The sequence below is a fragment of the Balaenoptera ricei genome, chromosome 10, assembly GCF_028023285.1.
Source record: "Balaenoptera ricei isolate mBalRic1 chromosome 10, mBalRic1.hap2, whole genome shotgun sequence".
Lineage (NCBI taxonomy): Eukaryota > Metazoa > Chordata > Mammalia > Artiodactyla > Balaenopteridae > Balaenoptera > Balaenoptera ricei.
Genome location: NC_082648.1, coordinates 87,632,638 through 87,653,822, shown reverse-complemented (window position 1 = coordinate 87,653,822; position 21,185 = coordinate 87,632,638). Strand labels below are relative to the sequence as shown.

Sequence of the window (21,185 nt, the reverse complement as noted above, 5' to 3'; positions counted from 1 at the left end):
TTACATTTAGCAAGCTTCCTCCATGCCTTTTTGTGACTCGAAAGCTCAGTTTTTGTAGTTACTGAATAACGTTCCATTGTATAGATGTACCACATCTTGTTTATCCATGGGTAAGGCTGTTAAACATTCATGTGCAGGTTTTTCTGTGGACATAAGTTTTCGACTCATTTAAGTAAATACTTAGAAGTGTGATTGCTGAGATGAACTACTTTTTTCCTATATAATCAAAAATTGTTTTCTACTGTAAAATCAAAAGCTTTTTTTCTCGCCCAAACATTGAAGACTAGCTCAAGAGGATTTCAGGCTCTGTACCTGAAAATAGTATGTTAATAGGCAGAGATGCTTTAACATGAGACAAGACCCACCTCTTTGCATAGGCCATTGAAACATTTTCTAAAAGACACCTCCGAGGCCATCCTAGGAGACCTTTTCTCTTCCTGCTCGTGTCCTCCTGTGGTTGTAACCAAGACAAGGAAGTCCATCCTGGGCTTCTGCCTTTGCCAAGGGTAGACAGCAATGCACACGGTCTCCGGTCGCTGGGGGTGGGTACTTGGACCTCGTCCTCAGATTAACCCTCTCTGCCTTCCTTCCTCTTCCACCTCCCAAGTGAGCTGCTGCCCTGATGACGGCCTTCTCTTGCTTTTCCGGCCACCTGCTCCGCTCAGGAGCCACAGGCCCTCAGGGCAAAGGGCCTGCCGAATCGTGGGTGAAGCTCTGCCTCTGCTCAGAGCAGGTAGAGGCCGGGCCAGCTGGGGCCCTGGGGTAGGAAATCAAAGCAACTGACAGGCAGGCAGGCAGCGCCCTGGGGAGGCAGGGAAGATGCATAGAGATCAGCTGAAGGTCTGGCAGCCTGAACGGGAGACTCAGAAATAGGATGTGGAAGACCAGTGAGGAGCCCAGACTCCGGAACCAGGATACACACTTGGTGTGACTTCGGGCAAATTACTGATCACCGCAGTCTGTCACTGTATCAGATGGGAGTACGAGTCTCTGCCTCACGGGATTAATGAAATAACACCAGTGGAGCATTGAGAACAGCACCGAGCATGTTTAAGGGCTTAACAGAAGTTCTCTATTCTTAGCATTAGTATCCTTGTTATTATAAACTATGACCTGAGCACGGGAGCCACGAAAAGCCAGCCTGTGCACAACTACGTTTTCAGAGATTCTGGGAACTAGAAAATGACCTCGCAGGTCAGGCAGCCCAACAGACTCCTTAATTCTTCATCATAAAAAATGAAGGCCGTGACTTGCCTTAAGGCGCAGAGTGAATTCTGTGCGGTTGTGGGCGAGCGGGTGTCTAACGCTGCTCTGTGCCTGGCACCGCGCTTGGAGCTGGAAGGAGAGAGAGTCGGCACGGCCTGTCCTTGGTGAGCTCATGGGCTGGCGAGGATGACGGGACAGCCAGGTGAATACAGAAGAGGGGCGGGTGCTCTGATGGAGACGCGGCTGGTGGAATTGGGCCTCTTCTCCACTGTTAACTCTGAGGACCCAGCAAGTGTGAAAGTGAAAAAGCCAACGTTCTGACACAGAGGCACCCCGTCATCAGTGTGGGGCTCATCGGAGGTGGAAAGTGGCACAGGGTTGATTCCCTGGCGGGGCTCAAAATGGCAGGGCGTTGACGTTTAACGTTGGATTGATATTTTACCTAGTGAGGAAACAACTGCTCGGACTAACCCTTTAAAGCAACACGTGTTTCTCGACCCTTATTTCTTTGGATGGTTGGTCACCCTGTCGCATATTGGCTGCCACTCCCCTGACACGGTTTCCTGAGCTTCATGTCCACGTAATGGACCGGCTGCTCTGGAACAGCCCAGCTTTGCACCTGCCGAGAGACACGGGCCCTTTGGGTTTCTGGGGGTAGTTTTTTGTGAACTGGAATCTGGGCCCAGAAACAGATCTTTTTAGGGGAAACAACCATCCCTTTGCAGAGTTGTTCTTTCCGTCTAACTCCACGGCAGGATGATTAGAAGAAGAAAAGCATCATCATAGGTCTGAACCTTTGATTCTTTCACTTGAAAAAATGCCCTTTCTATTGAGGGGCTCAGATCTCAGGGGCGAGTCTGACAGCAGGTTGAAGGGGAGAGATCTGAACCCCTCAAATCAATTAGGCTAAACCACTTTCCATTCTAGTTTTCAAACGTTCAAAAGGCCGTGTGGGCGCTAGAAAATGAAAGTTTTCAGTTTCTTAATTGCTAAAGTTCCCCACCCAAAACAGCTTAAGGGAAGGCTAATTATGGTGACATGTTAAAGAAACCCCAACCTTCTAAAATGCCTCCTAGAGAAGCTGATGGGAGTTTAATAGGATTTTAATCCAGAGAGTCTTTTGAATACTTGAGGTCTATTCTCCTGCTACCCTCTCTCCTGATGACCTCAAATCCTTCTTCAACCCAACATGAAAGAGCATTAATATCTTCCATCGATCAATCTGCTAATCCTTTTACCTTTCCCTTTGAGTCTTCTGCATGACATTACATTGAGCGGGGGTGGGGGTGGGGGCGGGGGGGGGGGATGGAAAATTCCTACATGGAGCCAGATTGCAGCCAGGAGAAGCAGATGGACAAAATGACTTGGCTAGACAGAGGTGTAGGATCATCACCTTTTGAGAAATTTATCTGTTTGGCGTTATTTTCCAAGAGCAGTTGGCCATCGAGTAGATTTCGTTCATGCTGTGGTGATTGTAAGGGTCTTGCTGTGGAAACAAAGGGAGTCCAGACTGCCAGGACAACTGTAATTTTCTGTGGGGAGTAGAAAGGCTATTTATTTATTTATTCATCTCTCTGTCTACTACCTATATCTAGCCTAGGGGCTCTTATGATTTTATTTGTCGTCTTATTTGGATTAATTCCTGAAGCAATGATTTAAGTGGAGAAGACAAAGATTTAACTGTGAGAAGGCAAAGTAACATCATTATATTTATTCCTTCCCTCATATATGCCCCCTCCCCTCCCAGCCCTCTTGAGTTTTTCCCTTTTCTGCTTCAACATTGCTGTGAAAGGCAGTGCCATGATAAGCCTGAAGTTTCAGATCCATCGTGGGAGGAGGAAGGATAGGGTTCCTCGGAGGAGACTGAAAAGCCTCTGGGATTTTGGGCAAAATGGTACATGTGCACCTGCATGCATATGTTTTAGGAGAGAAGATTTTCAAAAGGGTCATTGTTCCCAAAGAGTTGAGACCCTGTAGAGAGAAGCTGCTTAGGGCAGGAGGGGGTCCAGATGGTCGGGGGGTTTTCCCCATTTCCGTCACCTGTGCCTGCTTTTCCTCTCTCTCTCCCTCTGCTCCTCTGTTCTGTTTCCATCATCTTTCCTTTGTCCCCCTCCTCACTTCCAAACCTCCTCCCATGCGTTTCACTCAGCCCCAAGTGTGCCTCAGGGCTGTAGATGTTCGTGGCCCTGGGCCTGCAGGAGACCCAGGGTCTGCATGTTTGTAAAGACACACAGGATTGATTGACAGCCTTTTCCAGTCTTCTGGGATGCTTGCTGCCTGTGTTGATGTTGCCGGAAGTCCTCTGGCAGCTGAGGATGGGACTTTTGTTTCCACTCTGCCTCATCGAGACAAGCAGACCCGCAGCTGAGAGGATAAGCCCACTGAGGGGAAGGTGGCATCAACCCTGCAGCTGGAATCTGGTCCAGGGCTTGCTCCTTCACGATCGGTCAGAGGCAGCTCTATTCACGGGCAAGGGAAGATCCCGAGTAAATGCTGTTTTTGTAGCCAGTCTGTTTACCAGGTCGCAGGGCTTCAAGCTGAGGAAGATCATAAGATTATAAGCAGGCTTTCATTCGAACAGGAATTCCTTATTTGCATGCCAAATCCAAATGATTTTCCCCTTAGGTTGTCTCATTTAAGCTTTGCAACAGTCAACTCAGATAGCTAGGGCAACAGATAACACGAGTCTCATTCTCAACATTAGGAAGTGAGACAGTGGTACACTTGAACCGTGGTGTGGATTTTGGAGTCTTCACTTTTCCAGTTCAGTTCCAGGGCTGTAGTTGTTTTGGCCAAGTTGCTCGCCCTCTGTAGGCCTAGCTTTTCTCGTCTGTAAAATGAAGATATCTGTGTGCCAGTGCGGTTGTGTGGATTCTGTGATATACTTTGCGCAATGTGCCTGGCATAAAGGATCCATGCAAAACGGTCAGTAAACTTGTCCCTGAGTCTTTTCTAAGGATACCCAGTGAATCTTACGGTTGATGCAAAGCCAGAATCCCCAAACTCCTGATCTTTGGTAAAGAAAGGCCACCATGATGTGCTTTTTGGATGGTGAAAATTACAAATAATTAGACTGAGAACACCTTTTCTGTCTGTGACAGGTGTGTTCCCTCAATTAAAGGGGTAATAAAGGAATATGAAATGATTTTAACTGAATGTCAAGTTGCCATTCATGCTGGATTGAGGGAATATCATAGCAAGTCAAAAAGAGCAATTAATTTAGAGTCGAGAGCCAGGATTTGGATTCCTATTCTGTACACTGCCAGCTAGGTTTGAATCCCATCTGACTCCCTACCAGCTGGGAGACCTCTTTACCTCTCCTTCCTCATCTGTGAAATAGACCTAAGACCCACTTGGCCACTTTCTAGGGCTCATGGGGTCTTCGTGCAAGACACTCTGTGTGTTAGGGTGTTTGATGGATTGAGTTGAACTTGCTTGAGTTGAATAGGCCCTTGATCTTATTCCTCCCTAAGCCTCAGTAAGGGGGGAGCTTTATGATCTATAACCTCAGCTTAATGTCAGACTATTTGCCACCACCAGCTCCATGGGGTGGACGCTGGCCAGGCTAATAAAATATAGGGAGTTGGTGGCAGTCACCCCCTCACTGGGGCCAGCCTCACCTAGCCGCCAGGGAGATAACTTGCTCTGTGGGATGATGTGAGGGGCCCTGGGAATGGTATCTCATTCCCAAAGATGACTTCCTGTGAACATGGTTTGGATGCTTGACATTATCCCCTTGGCCATGTGTTATATTGGAAATAGCACTGGTCTAGGAAACAGCTTCACATTCAGATTTCCTGCTTTTTCCCTCCCTCCTTCCCTTTTCCCCCCTCCCTTTTTTCCTTCTCTTCTTCCTTCTTCCTTACCACTCTGACAACATCCATTGCCCAAAGCAGTAACCTCTTTCTTGTATTCATCCTCTTTGAAATATTTGTAGCATTTGATGCCATTTTCCCCCTAGAATTCTCTTTTTCCGTAGTATTTTATGAATTACGTGGCTCTTACTTATTAAAATCCTGACGATTGGGGTTTTCTTCCTTTTTCTCTTACTACTCCTTCTCAAAAACCAGAGTCTGCTTTATCACCTTCTTCTCTTTCATTCACATTTATGCCCTGATTCGGTTGATTATTCATTCATGCAACTCGTATTTATTGAGCATCCATTCAGTGACAGCCACATGGAGGGATGCAGCAGGGAAAACAACACACGTGGTGCCTTGACTCACATGTCTCATGGTCTAGGAGGTAGTTGCTGTTTGGCTATGTCTATGCAGGGATAGGGAAGTGGGCGTGTGTCAGGAGCACCTAGGAGATACACTGAAGTCATTCTTGGGCATGGTGGGGAGAGGGGGAGCAGGGCCAAGGAGGGGCTCCTGGAGGGGGACAGACATATGGAAAAGGCTTTAGATGCATTCTGTTTGATCCCATGGAGGTTGACTGTAACTCTGGCTGTAAGCAGCCAGTAATCAGATCTCAGGGCAATGTGAGCGCTCAGAAAACAGAATTCAGTATTTGGGAATATGGTGGACAACCTGCCAATAGGTAAGTTTATAAGATAAGTGACATCTTAAAAAGGCTATTAGGAGGATAGCTCCAGGTTAGATTGGTGATCGGAATAAATGCCCCTTTCTTTACTCATTATTTCCCTTGTATCTTTCACTCATTCCATCCATTTATTCATTTCCACACCATTTCACTCTATACTTCCTGCTAGGTTCCTTTTATTCATCTGGTTCTCATTCTCATTTTGACATGTGGACGGAGAGATCAAATGCTTTGCCGGGGCTGTCGGTGATAAAAGTGGGCCCTGGCCTACCACGCCTCCGCTCCATCCAGGAGGCAGGGGCCAGCTTGGCTCTATCAGCCAACGTTTGGCTCACCGGTTCTTGCCAAGACCTTCCTGAAGGGCATTCCTTCTTCAAAAAGAAAATGGAAGCTCCTTAAAAGAGAAAACTAACCCCCTCAGAAGTCTTCATCTGTTGTGATCAGCACAACAAAGGCTTCTCTGCCCAGCTGGAGGCCATCGGAGGCTTCGGAGGGGACATCCAGGAGCCTGGGAAGAAGGGGTGCAAAACACCCTTCTATTTTGGGCCTAGGAAGCCGAGGATTTATGGCTCTCCCTGAGACAGCCTGGAGACAGAAGTCTGGGGCAAGCCTGGGTGCCTTGTTGGCGACACCCTGGGGCTGGTGAACGGAGGGAGGGGGTTAGATAGGACCCAGGCTGCACCTTGAACTGCTATAAATTTAATGGGCCAGTTCTGACCCGCTGGCCGGGAAGCAGGCTCCAGCCAGGCCTGGGGGCTGCGGAAGGCTTTTGCTCAGAAGCACCCATGAGCCAGCCGCCTCTCGGCGCCCAGGCTGAGCAGTTGACCCCGACTTAATGAGACCACGACGTGGGTGTCCAGGGCCAGCTCTCCCTCGGGCTGCTTCCCTTGGAGCCAAATCAATATTTATTAATGATCCGCACCCCGCCCCCACCCTGGATGTTTCTCTCTTCACAGAGGGCCTCTGTCGCACCAGCCTGCCCAAGCCATTCATTAACTGCGGAGCCCCGCAGCCCGAGAGGCCGTGGGGGGGCTCACAGGGGCCAGCCCACCGCGGATGTATTTGCAAAGGTCATTAATGAGCTAATCTGATTTAACTTTTCAAAACAGAGGCCTGGGTCGCTGGGGTCAGTCTCGATTCCCGGCTTTGTGAGTGATACTGGGTGGGAGGGGAAGGGCCTGTGAGTGTCACTGAAGAGGAGAAAGGAAAGGTGAAGGTGTCTTTGAGGAACCGAGGACTTAGGTGTTAAATAGTTACCGCCCCTAAAGCCAGGGGGGGCTCGGGATGGAAGGTGGTGAGGACCCGGGGCTGTCCTAGGGAGTTTCTTCAAGCCCCTCTCAATTCCTGTGTTAGTTTGTCATCTCCTTCCCCTCTCCAGGCAGGAGAACAGAAATCTAAAGTCAAGGGCCCCTCACCTGCACCTTATTCTAAACCAGCCTAGCACATTCAGCGCACAAGTTCAGTGCACAAGCTACAGAGTTCGGATTCCCGCCCAGCCGGTGCTGTGATCTTGAACAAGTCGCTTCATCTGTCTGAGCCTCAGTTTGCTTATCAGTAAAGCGGAAATAATCGTGTCTACCCCCCTAGGGTTACTCTGAGAATTAAAACAGACAATGGAAGTAAAGTGCTTAGTGCAGCATCTGATGTATGGGAAGCTCACAAAAAATGTAACTTTAAAGGAAAAAAAAGTAACTGTAACTTTGGGGCTGGGGAAATTGGAAGAGCCCAGGTGCCGAGGATGGAGACACAAGTATGAACCCTGCCCCTGCCACCAGTGGCCTGCGGAAACTTACTTAACCAGACAAGTGTCCCTGGGACTTTTTTTGGAGAGGTTCAAGTGTAATGATGACACAGGTCTACCTACTGGGGGTCAGTGGCTTCTCATCCTAACCGAAGAGTGGGTGAGCGTTTGGCTGCCGCGCCTGTTTCACAGATGAGAAGCCAGAGACTCAGGAATCGAGGAACTTTCTCTGTGGGAGGGATGGGTAGGAAAGCTGAAACTTGAACGCAGACCTACCGGCTTCCAGTCGGTTCTCTGCGGTCTCCTGCCTTTAGCACTTGCGGTCCCCACCCTGTTTTGCTTCACAGCCCTGCTCAGCTGGGCCTCTTCCCCAGGCAGTGAGCCATGGCAGGACCTTGGTCCCCCCTGACCCCCCAACACCCAGAACTTGCCTCTCCTGGGTCTCATTTCCTTAAGCCTGCTCGTCCCTGCTCCCCAGGCTGACAGCTGGTGAACTACGTCTCTTAATGGTCAAGCCCAGCCTGGGTCCTCTTTTCTACCGCAGAGGCTGTACCCAAGGGCCTCCGGGAGACGACACCTTAACCTCACGTGAGGTCTGGGGAGGGGATGGGGGAACCGATTCGAAGTTAGGACTGGACTGCTGCCCGGAGAAAGTGTGCACCAGGCCCATCCGCCCTTATTACCTGGCTTTCTCTAATGATAATCCTGATCACGATAGTGATAATAATACCAAATACTCATAATGGTCCCGCTCTGTGCCAAGCACTGTGCTAGTCGTGCCTTAGCTCATTTAATCCTCACACACTCTGAAGTACATGCTCTTATTATAGCCATTTTACAGATAGGAACCTGGGAAACAAAGGGGTTAAGTAATTTGCACAAAGTCTCAATGTCTCAAAGTAGCAGAGGTGAGATTTGGCCCCAGACAGTCTGGCTACAGAGTCTGTGTGACTCGCCGCGAAGCTTTGCCACTTCTCTAGCCTGCTCTGTTCTGGGCCTTTTCTGGATGATGATGGGGCCCAGAAGCCACTGAAGGCCCCTTGACTTGGGTGAGCGCCCCGTGGCCTCGCAGTGCCCCCTGGGGTCCCCTGACAGTCTCCCTGACTAGGTCCTGGGGCTTGCTAAGCTGCTTCGACCTTTGCCTTCTCTTTGCCAAGACTTGAATCCTTGGAGTTTTTGCAGCCCTCTCAAGTTCTCTGATATTTTTTTCCACCAAGAGGTCTGAACCAAGATATGTGGCCCAACTACAAAGTGTTTTCCCGTTGGAGGAGAGAAGAAAAAAAAAAAAAAAAAAAGTCAGCCAGAGCTGAAAATATGCTGGTTCTGCTGCCCTCTGGCGTTCAGTTGGGAGCCAGCCAGCACACCCAGCTCTGAACCAAGGCAGGGACAACAAAGCTTCTCTCTGGAGTAGAGCCTTGTTTCTTGGGTGAGAGAAAGGGAAATGGTGGGGGCCATGCATTTTGGATGCTGAAGACATGCAGTGGCTCTACTTCCAGAAACAAGCGAGGCTGACACATTAATTGACTGGAAGTATCAATATATTTTCATGTGTCCTCTGGCTAGCCTCAGCCCTCCATAGTTGGAATGTGAAACCCAAAAGGGACTGCAGCAGCTAGTGAATCCCCCAGCTCGAATTTTATACAAGGGGAAACTGAAGCCCAAGATCAGGAATCCTGTTAATGTCAGAGCCGGATTGAGAAGGAGCTTCTAACTCCAGTCTCCCTTCTTTCCTCCTCTTCCCCCTCCGCCCCCTCTCCCTTCTCCCCCTCTTTCCTCTTCTCCTCTTCCTCCTCCTCCTTTTTCTTCTTCATCATCATCATCATTAAACTTTTTCCCATCCTAATTGTTAACACCGATTGAGCACTTACTGTGTGGGCCGGTCACTCTGCTAAGATGTGTCCCATTTCCTATAGCATTTAATGTATGCAATGATGGCAATAATAGGGAATGACAGTTTTAATCCATTTTGAGGCTAAAGAAACTAAGGCTCTGAGAGATAAAATACTCACTCAGTTACACAACAGAATAAGTGGTTGACTTCCTAGCCTTGCTGAAAGACTTTCTACTCTGCTCCCTGCACTATATTAACGGCAGAGTAAAAGGAAAAAAAAAAAATCCCTGGAGCTTGCAGGTGAATAATACTAGTACAGACGTACCTCTTCTACTGTGCTTTGCTTTACTGTGCTTCACAGATTCTGTGTTTCTTACAAATGGAAGGTTTGTGGCGCCCTGTGCCAAGCAAGTCTATCGGTGCCATTTTCCCAACAGCATTGGCTCACTTCCTGTCTCTGCATCCCAATTTGGTGATTCCCACAATATTTCAAACTTTTTCATGATTGTATTTGTTATGGTGCTCTGAGATCAGTGACCTTTGCTATCACTGCTATGACTCACTGAAGGCTCAGATGATGGTTTTTTTAGCAATAAAGTATTTTTTATTTAAGGTATGTACATTGTTTTTCCATACATAATGCTATTGCACACTTAGTAGACTACAGTATAATGTAAACATAACTCTTATATGTACTGGGAAACCACAAAATTCACGTGACTCACTTTATTGTGCTATTATTCTCTTTACTGCAGTGGTCTGGAGCCGAACCCACAATATTTCCAACATGAGTCTGTATTTACTAGGTACCAGGCACTGTTCTCAACAAATCACACATATTAACTCTTTTAAACTTACGTTCTTTCTATAAAGTATACTTTATTATCCCCACTTTACTTATGGGAAGACTGAGGCACAAAGAGGAATAATTTGTCCTGGGTGCCCCAGAGGGTAAATATAGAGACAGCATTCAAGCTTAGGCTGTGTGGCTCTGTTATCCAGGCCCTTAACCATGACCAGTCTGTGTCTCCCTGAGGCAAATAGGGAACCCGATCTGGGACAGATCTAGGAACAGGCTCTGGCTATTACAGTCCCCTTGAGCCATGGCAAGGCCGTGTCATGTCTCTAGGACCCTCACCCTGGGGTCTGGAGCCACAGGATGTTATATAAAATAGTATCCCCATCTCCTTGCACTGCTTTGTTCTTCTTCAGGAACTTCCCGCCATTGTTATATATTTAAATTTATTTATTGTTTATTCCTTGTCACCCTCACTAGAATATAAGCACAACGGGCATGAAGACTCCACTGTATTCACCTCTCAACGTCCAGTGCCTGGTAGTAGTGGATGCTCAGTACGTAATCATGGAAACGCCTTTGGCAGCGCCAACGGCCGCCCCGCCCCCCCAAGTCAGAAAGGGGTGCAGCAGGAAAGGGCTGGCTTGCCCTGTTTCTGGGGGCAGCTGTTATTGCCAGAATTATGGATAATTTTTAGGCAAAAGAGAGACTATGAACGAGTGGGGACGGGCAGCCTTGGAAGTGCGGTGACAGGGCGGCAACATGCTAGAGAACCAGGAAGGGTCTTGGAGGAGATCCCGAGTCCTGGCTGACTGCAATAGGATGTCCTTCCTCAAGCCCTTCCAAACTCGGGTAGGGAATGGACCCCATTTTCAGTGCTGACAACAGAGGTCCATTGTGCAAGGGAAGGCACTGGATTCAGGGAGAAAGAAAAGCTTGAGGAGAATTCAGGTGACAAAGTGGGAAGTCAGGTCCCGTGCTAGGTGAGCAGAACATGGTGCTGAGTCATCCCAGACTCCAAAGTCTAGCCTTTGGGACCGCAGAGGTCCATGAAGAGACTTACCCTCCCTGTTCCTCAGTTTCCTCTTCTGTAAAATGGGGATAATAATAACACCTACCTCATGGGCCTGTTAGGAGAATTGGGTGAGGTACGGTATGTAAAGTGTTTAGGACAGTGCCTGGCACGCAGCAAGAGCTATGTAAGCATTAGCTGGAATTACTCCGTCTGTTCCCATTATTACCATCATAGGGAGCCCACCTTGAGAAGTGGGCTGGTTTTAGGGGCATGGAAGCCTTCAGGTGGGAAACTGTAAAGACAATCAGGCCATCAGGCTCCAGCCCTCACAACCACTGTGCTCCCCACCCCCATACCTGGCAGGACAGATTTTGCGGTCCAGACCTGAGACCACAGAGTCATGCAAGCCCGAGTTTCAATCCTGAATCCACTGTTTCCTGGCAGTGTGTGTATTTGGGTTTGTCACTTAACCTCTCTGTGTCTCAGTTTTCTCATTTATAATATGGGGGGACCAACAGTACCCACCAATAGTACAAATACTAAGTAAAGTATTTAGAATGATAGTGTTAGTTTTTATTATTAACATAGGAAGTAGAAAGCTTAGCATCTCAGATCTATGGAAACGAGGCTCTAAATGGACCGTGATTACTGCTATTCAGATAAGCATCTTCTTTTGGTGGAATGCAGCTGATTCCTGTCTGATGCCGTTATTGTAGACCGTGGAAGACAGTTCCCCACTCTGGCCACTAGACGGCACGCATGTTCTTTCCTGCCCCACCGGAGCAGGGCCAGAATCAGAAATAACGTGCAAGAGATGGAAAGCTACCTTTTGTGGGCCAGGCACTCGGCTGCACCCTTTGCCTGCATTCTCATTTACACCCCGCAACAATCCCCAGATTAAAGGAGATAGTTCACCAAAAATGCTAAGCACAGTGCCTGGCACATGGTAAGGTCTCAAAAAATGTTTGGGATGCTTTCTACTGTTGTTGCTGCTATTCTCATTTTTACGGAGTTGGGACTGAGACACAGAGAAGATGAATAGGCAGCTGGGACCTAGATTCTAAGCCAGACCTAATTGGCTGTAAGTTCAGCGTCTTTTCCCCTAAACTTTCCTCCCTCCTTCCCCTCCATGCACCTAGAACTACAGTGCACTCCTGGTTCCTGACTTCTTGGAACTTACAGTTCAAAATGTCCTCGTCTCTGTTCATTCTTAGGATGGTTCCACTCCCAGTGAGTCTTCTTTCTTGAAGGCCACATACACTTAGGAGCTACCACCTGCTCTTTGCCCTGGGGTCCCTCTGCAGGACCCAGTCACTGTGGGTCACACAACGCAGACCCCATCTTCTCTCCCACTATGCTGCTGCTTCAGAACAAGCTCACAGATTGTTAGGTGCTGCAAGCCATCGTCAAACTGCCGGACTGCGTTCATGCTATGTCACCAGTGGCTTTCAAATTGGCTTTGGCATCAAACGGTTTTGCCGGGGTCCCTGGGGGCCCTTGGGAGGGAGACTCATGATAGGAAGATGGGGTCATGAGAAGAGAGCTCACGGGCTCACCTGTGCTTACAGCAGAACAGCTCTGTTTTACCTAATTTATATTCCGGAATATACCTGAAACACATATTACATGAAATATTCTGCTGCTACAGTAAACCATCAAAAACCACTCCACTAGGCCATGATAGGTGGAAAGGAGAGGAATTTTGAGATAATCCAGAGAAAATTTCCAGGAAAGAGAGTATGTTTAGGAATGTGTTTTCAAATTAGTTTCCAAGGTGCTAAGTGAAATAAGGCAGACAGAAAAAAAAAAAAGTTAAATACCACATGGTATCACATCTAGGTGGAACCTTCAAAAAGAAAAAAGGTAAACTCATAGAAACAGAGAGTAGATAACTGGTTGCCAGGGGCTTAAGGGTCGGGAAATAGGGAGAGGTTGGTAAAAGGGTACAAACTTTCAGCTATAAGATGACTAAGGTCTGAGGATCTAATGTAAAACATAATGACTATAGTTGATAACACTGTATTGCATCAATGAAATTTGCAAAGAGAGTAGAATCCTCTCCCCACAAAAGATAAATATGTGAGGTGATGCATGTGAATGGGGAGAATCCTTTCACCATATATATGTCTATCAAACCCCCATGGTATATGCTTAAAATACCTTAAATTTTTGTTGATTATACTTCAGTAAAGTTGAATAAGCAAATAAGTAAATAAAATTAGTTTCCAAGGAAAATAAGATTTGACTTTCGGGGGTTATCTGGGACCCCACTTGCCACCACCATGGACTTTAATTGGAGCTGGTCCCAAGCTTCTGATCTCGGTGAGGCCTTTGGCCGTGTCCTGCCAATCTGCTGCTCAGGACTTTGCCCTTTCTGTGTTGCAGTGCCCTGGTTCCCAAGAACCATTCAAGAGCTCGACAAATTTGCCAATCAGATTCTCAGCTATGGAGCGGAACTGGATGCAGACCACCCCGTGAGTGCATGGCCCCTCTGTTGAGATTCTATTAGTACCTCCCCTCCCGTACCAGACTCCCCTCCCTTCCTTTGGAGCAATGTGCCTTTGTTTGCTTCTACAACAAACATTTATTGAGTGCCTGCTTAGACATCTTCAGCATCATCATTATCATGGTTACTATTGTTGAAGCAAATACAGATCATTATCCACATCCAGAAACTGTTGTTTATGTATCATATATGTATGTAAGTGATGTGTATACACACACACACACACACACACACACATATATGTAAATCATCTTTATGTCTGACTTGGTCCAACTGCAGAGGTTTAAATCAAGCATTTGGGAAACACTAAACTACTAACAACTCTGCCAGGTACAGTGGAGCTGTAGGGAGTGGTGACACCGGAACTGGATTTCAAAGCCTGAGAACAAGATGCTAGTCCAATAAGGAACTGAGAGGCTTTCTGAGCTGAGGGTACAGCATATGCAAAGGCTCAGGGTTCTGAAAGGATCCGGAATATTTGGGGAATGGCTGGCTGGCGTGTTAGGTGTGAGCGTGAGAGTGTCAGAAGATGAGCCTGGGCGGTGGGTTGTGGTCAGAATTTAAAAGATCTGATGTATCTGACAGAGAACTCGGACTGTGTCCCGTGTCCTTTAATATTTCTAAGTGAAGGACTGGGGTCAGGGATCTTATCATTCCCCTTTTCTAGGGCGGAGGGTTCCAAGGAGGAGCAGCCCGTAGGTGAGAAATGCCGCCATCATGTTGACGGTCTTTTATTCTCTGCCCAGGCAAATGGTTCCTCAATCTTTAAATGATGTGGAAGCTGTTTTCCTTCACAAAAGCGATGGTTACTGTAACTTACCGGAAGTCTCTGCATTTCATCAGGACTCTGTTTTCTTCTTCCATTTATGTGGTCTTTACAGTTGAGCAGGCTGTGAACTTGCTCTTCACAAGGGCTCTTTTCAGTAAGCAGAGCAGATGTTCCCATTTTACAGACAGATTCATTAAGGCCCAACATGAGTAAATAACTTTTCTAAGGTCCCATGCTGAACTCTGGATCCTTTGACTCTTACCTCAGTGCTCACAGTGCCTGAGGACAAAAATCTAGCCAGTGGCAGAAATTCAGGCCCCTTCACAGAGACAAAGAGCAAGCTATTTCGGGGGTAGGCTGGCCTTTTCAAATATGAACAGTTGTTGTTCCAATTCAAATCATAAACCCCTTAGAGTGGACTCGAAAATACAGAAAAGCATGAGGAAGAAAATGAAGATCATCCATAATCTCTTTTTTTATCTTATTTATTTTTTATTTCTCTTGGTACTATTCTGCATTTTTTTACTCTGAGAAAGTGTTTTATAAACAGAAGCAAACGTGAATTCCCCCGCTGCTCCTAGGCTTCAGAACAGAAAAAAATAAAAATCACCTATTACACTGTCCAAAAATAATATTTTATTTATTTATTTATTTAGAGAGACAGACATGAATATACGTGTTTTTTTTTAATAATTTTTTTTTTTAAGATTTGTTTATTTATTTATGGCTGTGTTGGGTCTTCGTTTCTGTGCGAGGGCTTTCTCTAGTTGTGGCAAGCAGGGGCCACTCTTCATCGCGGTGCATGGGCCTCTCACTATCACGGCCTCTCTTGTTGCGGAGCACAGGCTCAGTAGTTGTGGCTCACGGGCCCAGCTGCCCCGCAGCACGTGGGATCTTCCCAGACCAGGGCTCGAACCCGTGTCCCCTGCATTGGCAGGCAGATTCTCAACCACTGCGCCACCAGGGAAGCCCTATATTTTTTTTTTTTTTTTTTAAACATCTTTATTGAAGTATAATTGCCTTACAATGGTGTGTTAGCTTCTGCTTTATAACAAAGTTAATCAGTTATACAAATACAATATGTTCCCATATCTCTTCCCTCTTGCATCTCCCTCCCTCCCACCCTCCCCATCCCACCCCTCTAGGTGGTCACAAAACACCGAGCTGATCTCCCTGTGCTATGCGGCTGCTTCCCACTAGCTATCTATTTTACATTTGGTAGTGTATATATGTCCATGACACTCTCTCACCCTGTCACATCTCACCCCACCCCCTCCCCATGGGAAGCCCTATATTTTTTAAATGCAGTGCCATAACTTACTAACAAGCCCCCAACAGCAAGCTTGTAGGAGGTTTTCAGTCTTTCACTGTTACGATAATTTGGCAGTGACTCTTCCTACCTGTGTGTGTGAACTCACAGAGCTTCTTTGATTCTTACTTGTGTTACTTAATCTAAGGATACTAAGTTACTTAATCTAAGGATAGAAGTTGGATTTCAGGCTCCTCATCTTTATTATTAAATACCCTCTCCCTGCAAAAACTAGAGGTGAAGTCGGAGCGTTTGGACGCCGGTCCCATCTTCCTGGGTAGGATGCAACCCGGTCCCATGGAGCCCTGGGGATGGCAAATGTCATACAAGGAGAAGCTTTACATCCCCTTTGACGAGTCGGTGTCGGGCCGCTCTGCCCTGGGAGCAAAGCATCTCCAAAAATACTGTTTCTAAGAAAAGCTGGCCACCCTTGACCCCGTACCTGGTATGGGCCCCGTCGGGGTGTTTTCTCCTCTTCCCCAGCTCCCTCCTCCTTCCCCGTCTCATATCCCTTCTGTTGGCCACGTGCCTGGCTCACGTGGAGCAGTGGGGGAAGAGGCCGGTCCTCAGATATGGCCTGTTCCCTCTCTTTAGCCTCGTGTCTCCTCAGAGGCAGTCGGGGCTGGGCTTAACACTCCCCTGGAATTCATTGTCTTTACTGATCCAGCCCATGTCTTTGGCTCCCTGGCCTCTCCGTGTCATGCATTTCATCATAAAACTATAATTTATCAGGTACACAGTCCCCCTGATGAGGAGGCCAGGCTCTCTCTGTTCCTTCCCGTGGCTTCTCATCAGATCCCAGGAACTCACGGGCCAATGTCAAGAGTAAACCCTCCAGGGTGCTTCCCTGCAGCCTCTGGGCCTCACAGGGCCTGGCCTCGCCGTGAGGAGTGGCTTGGGTGTTCTCCCCGAAAGAACCCTCTGTTCCCCCTGGTCCCCTGGCGTTCAGGATGATCTTCCCCTGACCCCCTGCCCTGGCAGCGTGCGCTGACATCTGACCCAGCATCTCACTTCAGGGCCTCCAAAACAGCCACTTTGAGAAATGAGGCCAAGGCAGATTGTTCCTGAAATGCAGGGTAACGGGCATTTGCCTTTCAGCTCGCTAGTGAAGCGGGACCGTGAAATGGGGTAGCTGACCTTCTTTCTTCTGCTGGCGGTCTCCAGCCTTCCCTCCTTCCCTTCTTCCTTCCACAAACATTTATTAAACAAATGACATTCACAGCTAGCATTTCTTAAGCGTGGACTGTACGTCAGGCACTGTGGTAAATGTTTTATCCACATTTTCAAAATGTAAACGTTATAACCATCCTGGGAGGATTGTATTTTCTCATTTTCAGAGGAGAAAGCTCAGACGAAGAGGGCCACGTGTATGTGAACCGTGTCCCAGGCCGCGTAGAGGAAAGGGGGTTGAAATGATGAATAAGACATGGTTCCCGCCCTCCAGGGGCCTTCAGTCTCGGGGTAGAGCAGGGAGGGGTGCCCACTCTTCCCCAGGGATGCCGGAGGGGATTGGAATACAGCTTGGCAGGTGGAATTCAAGTGGGTCTGCGGGATTCCCATTTCTAAAACGGACTCTCCTTTCTCGGACCATCTCCCAGCCTCTGTGCTCCTGTTCATGTCGTTTGCTTTCCCCGGGACACTTTTCCTTATCCTCTCACTTCTCTCCCTGCTGGCAAACCTCTCTTCATCTTTTAAGACCCAACTCATATGTCTAGGTTTCCGTAAAGCCTTCCCCCTACTTCCTTCCCCAGGCCAAGCTTTTCACACTGATGCTGCACGACTGTGGGCACCATGTTTTATACTTTGAACACAGAGTATCGATCAAAATAAATTCACTACCTCGTAGGACTTCCACAAGGGTCATGAGTCATGAGCACGATTCTCACATTGTAGTCTTTGAAAAGAAATTCATGATCAAAGGGAGGAAGGCTGTATTCTAGAACCTCATTTGAAGCATATACAAGTCCCATTATCTCATTAGAGGCTTTGGAAAATCCTGTAGAAGTGAAATCCATTCAACCTAATGCCCCTTAAATTTATTTACCCATGGAACCCCTTTTTCATGGAATACCATGCAATATTATCTTAAATGGTAAGTGTTCCATGAAACACAGCTTGGGTAATGTTTGGTTAAATCATAACACACAAAGTACATGGTTAAACACCAGGTTTAATGAGTCAGATAGCATACGCTGTCAGTTCTAAGGTTCAGTCCAGTTTTGGGACTGGGATGGTTTGGGAGGACTTTGGGAAAGAGGGAGATCTGAGGTGAGCCCTCTAGTAACAAGGTCAGTAGGGCCGACTGCTTATCAAACAACCCCCAAATCTCTATGGATTAACCCAATAAAAGTTCATTTCCAGTGTTGGTCAATAGGGAAATTGCTTCATGCAGTCTTGCAGAGACCAAGTCTCCTTCCATCTAATGGCAGCACCCTCATCCGGGTCCTGGAAGCTGTCTCCATTCTCCCAGGCATGGGAGAAGAAAGAGTGAAAATTACGCCTGGGAGGTTTTTATGATCCAGGATTCCAGGTGACTCACATACCTTCACTCGAATTCCACCGACTGCAGCTCAGTCACAGGGCTGCTACTTCCTGCAAAGGAGGCTGGGAACAGTGGTTTAGCAACGTTCTCTGAAAGTAAGAGGGCTCAGATCTTGGGGGGCACGAGGAGCCTCTGCCACACAGACCCTGACCCCAGAGCTCCCTCCTCCAGTTTCCCTGGCACCTGCACCTGTGTCTGAGCTGAAGATCTGCACAAGGGGAGGCTTTCTGGTGGAGAAAATATTAGTTAATACAACTGCTTTTCTGTGTCTCTTTCTACTTCTTGATCTAAATCTCTCAAACTGCTTTTCAGTCTTTCACGGTGTGGATACTGAGTTTCCCTGCTCTCCAAAAAGAGCCTCGCTCATCCCCAAGAGCAGGGAAGTCTTTCCAGTACTTCTCTCCTTCCCTCTTCCTTTGCCCATCCATCCTTCTCCACCCGAGGGCCCTGTCAAAGTCTGTTCTAAGGATTTGTCAGCTAGTTGAGTCATCAAAGACTTCCTTTTAAAAAAAAAAAAAAATTTATTTATTTGGCTGCGCTGAGTCTTAGCTGTGGCACAAGGGCTCTTAGTTGAGGCATGCATGAGGGATCTAGTTCCCTGACCAGGGATAGAACCCAGGCCCCCTGCATTGGGAGCATGGAGTCTTAACCACTGGACCAGCGGGGAAGTCCCTCATCAAAGACTTCTTGCACTTCTACTAAGCTGCTCTGTCAAAGCATAATTTTTAAAGAGATACAGGTAGATAGTGAACATCTGTCAAAAATCCATTGACTCGGTTAGTAAGGGAAACAACAAGATGACAAAGATGGTGCAAAGGAAGATACAAGAGACCAAAGCATATATATGGTCATTGAAAAGTAAGACGCCGGAATGAGACTGAAAAGGTGAATACACATGATTAACGCCCTGTAAAACAATAAGCCATCACCATGGGTGTTTTCTGTTGGACAAAAGTCATCTGCAACTTGATCATAAAATAAATGTTTTGCAAATTACCAATCTTCTATAAGTCAACATCTAACTTTGAAGAGTTTGGGCCTTACTAAGTAATCAATTGCACATCAAACAAATGTACCTGCCCCTAGAGCATGCAGTGAGCTTGTTAGACAGTGATCTAACAGGACTTTGGAAAGGCACACAGTAATTTTTTTTGCCTAAGTTTTGCATAATTTTTCTTAACAGCTCCTACTCAGGAGTATGCTAAGTACGCTTTGCCCTGAAAATCCAGTGATAAGTAAGATAAACAGATTCCTGAGTTTAGTAATTATTAACAAATATAATGATTGAAAGGAGAAACACTCAGTTTGCCGAGGGAACCTATTGTAGAGGGAAACCAATAAACTTCAGGAAAATCAAGGTAGGTTCCTAAAAGCTGAAACCAAGTTGGAAAGACCAAGTAGTAGCTTGTTGGTCTGAGAGAGGGTGGAAGAGTGTTCCAGTCAGAGGGAACAGCATGTGTGAAGGCCTTAACATGGGAAAAAGCATAGTGTGTTCAAAGAATTCAAGTAAGACTGATTTGGATAAATTTGGAGACATAGTATACAGGCAATTGTAGTTGGAAACATAGGCAGGGCCAGATCACGTACAACCTTGTGGACAATGTTAAGGATTTTGGACTTTATCCTAAAAGTGGTAAGAAGCCATTGAAAGTTTGTAGAGAGGGGAGAGACCCTGCCAGGTTTGTATGTTGTAAGCCTCCTTGGGCTGAAGTGAGGGAGGGGGTTATGAGGAACAGACAAAGAAAGGCCACTTGGAGAGTAGCTGTAGTGGTCCGGGAGAGAAATGATGGGGGCCTGAATCAAAGTGTAGCAGTGAGATTAAAGTAAAAAGGATAAACTCAAGATATTTGGAAGGAAAAATGGACAAAAATTATCAAATGTAAAGAGGAGAGAGGTAAAACAATTCCCAGATTACTGACTTGGGAAATCAGGTATCCGAATCTTTTCCAGAACAGTCTTCTTGGCCTTATGGGTGGTGACCATGGCCAGCAATGCAGAGTGGGCAAGAGGAGGGGCTGTGGTCAGCACTGTCCTTGTCTATTGACTTGCGAGTCTTTGGTGAGTGTCTACAGCATGGCGATGGCAGGTACTTAAAAAATACGACTTTGAGCTTCTTATCTCCTGTGTACCATCCTTCCTCCAGTTGGTGTGGGACTGATAGAATGCAGAAAACCTCTCACTATTGCCCTAGATGAAATATAAATAGCAAGGTAAGAATTCGGCAGATGCTCTTTTAAAAGCCCAGGGATGGGTGACGGGACTGAGTGAAACATTCCAGAGTACATCCTTTTCATATTCTGAGCCAGACTTCTCAGCTTTTGGATTTCCCACCATTTTGCACAAATGCATCATTTTTTCACTGTCTCCTTTGTACTAGGAATTTTACTTGATACCCTGTTTACATTACCTAATCTAATCCACCCGACACTGTGAGGTAACTACCATTACTAGTTTCATTTTACTGATGAAGAAACTAGGGCTCTGAGAGGTAAACTAACCAACGTCAGGCCGTGCTCCTAGGGATTGAATGAGTGAGTAATCCAGCCCAGCGTGTTCAACTTCAGTAGTCTAAAGATGGCATTTCTGAGGTTTAATCTCCGCCATGATATCAAGAAATGATAAGGATCTCAGTCTAGAAGAGTACTCACTCAGAAGACTTTTCCATATGGTTACCGTCTCCCCAAAATCCCCGCTGAAGCAAAATCACAGACTTCAACACCACAAGTAACAAAAATGCTGAGATTAAGGAAAGTGATCACATGTGGACCGCAGGTGATGTTACAACTTCGCACCCTGTAGAATTCTCTCCCCTTTCTCCCATCCACTCCTCCTCTCTTCCCCCTCCCCCTCACCACTCCTTCACCAACAATATATTTTCCTGTCAAAACATACTTGGTTACATGCAGTGCAACCAAAATTGCTGCT

General features: G+C 46.9%; 1 protein-coding gene across 1 annotated transcript in view; it reads left to right on the top strand.

The window, feature by feature from the left end:
• PAH (phenylalanine hydroxylase) overlaps nucleotides 1-21,185 on the top strand; it is a 72,144-nt gene that overhangs the window by 23,629 nt on the left and 27,330 nt on the right. Inside the window, exon 4 of the mRNA XM_059934798.1 lies at nucleotides 13,520-13,608. Within this exon, the coding sequence (XP_059790781.1) occupies nucleotides 13,520-13,608 (89 nt within the window). The remainder of the gene's footprint in view (nucleotides 1-13,519; nucleotides 13,609-21,185) is intronic.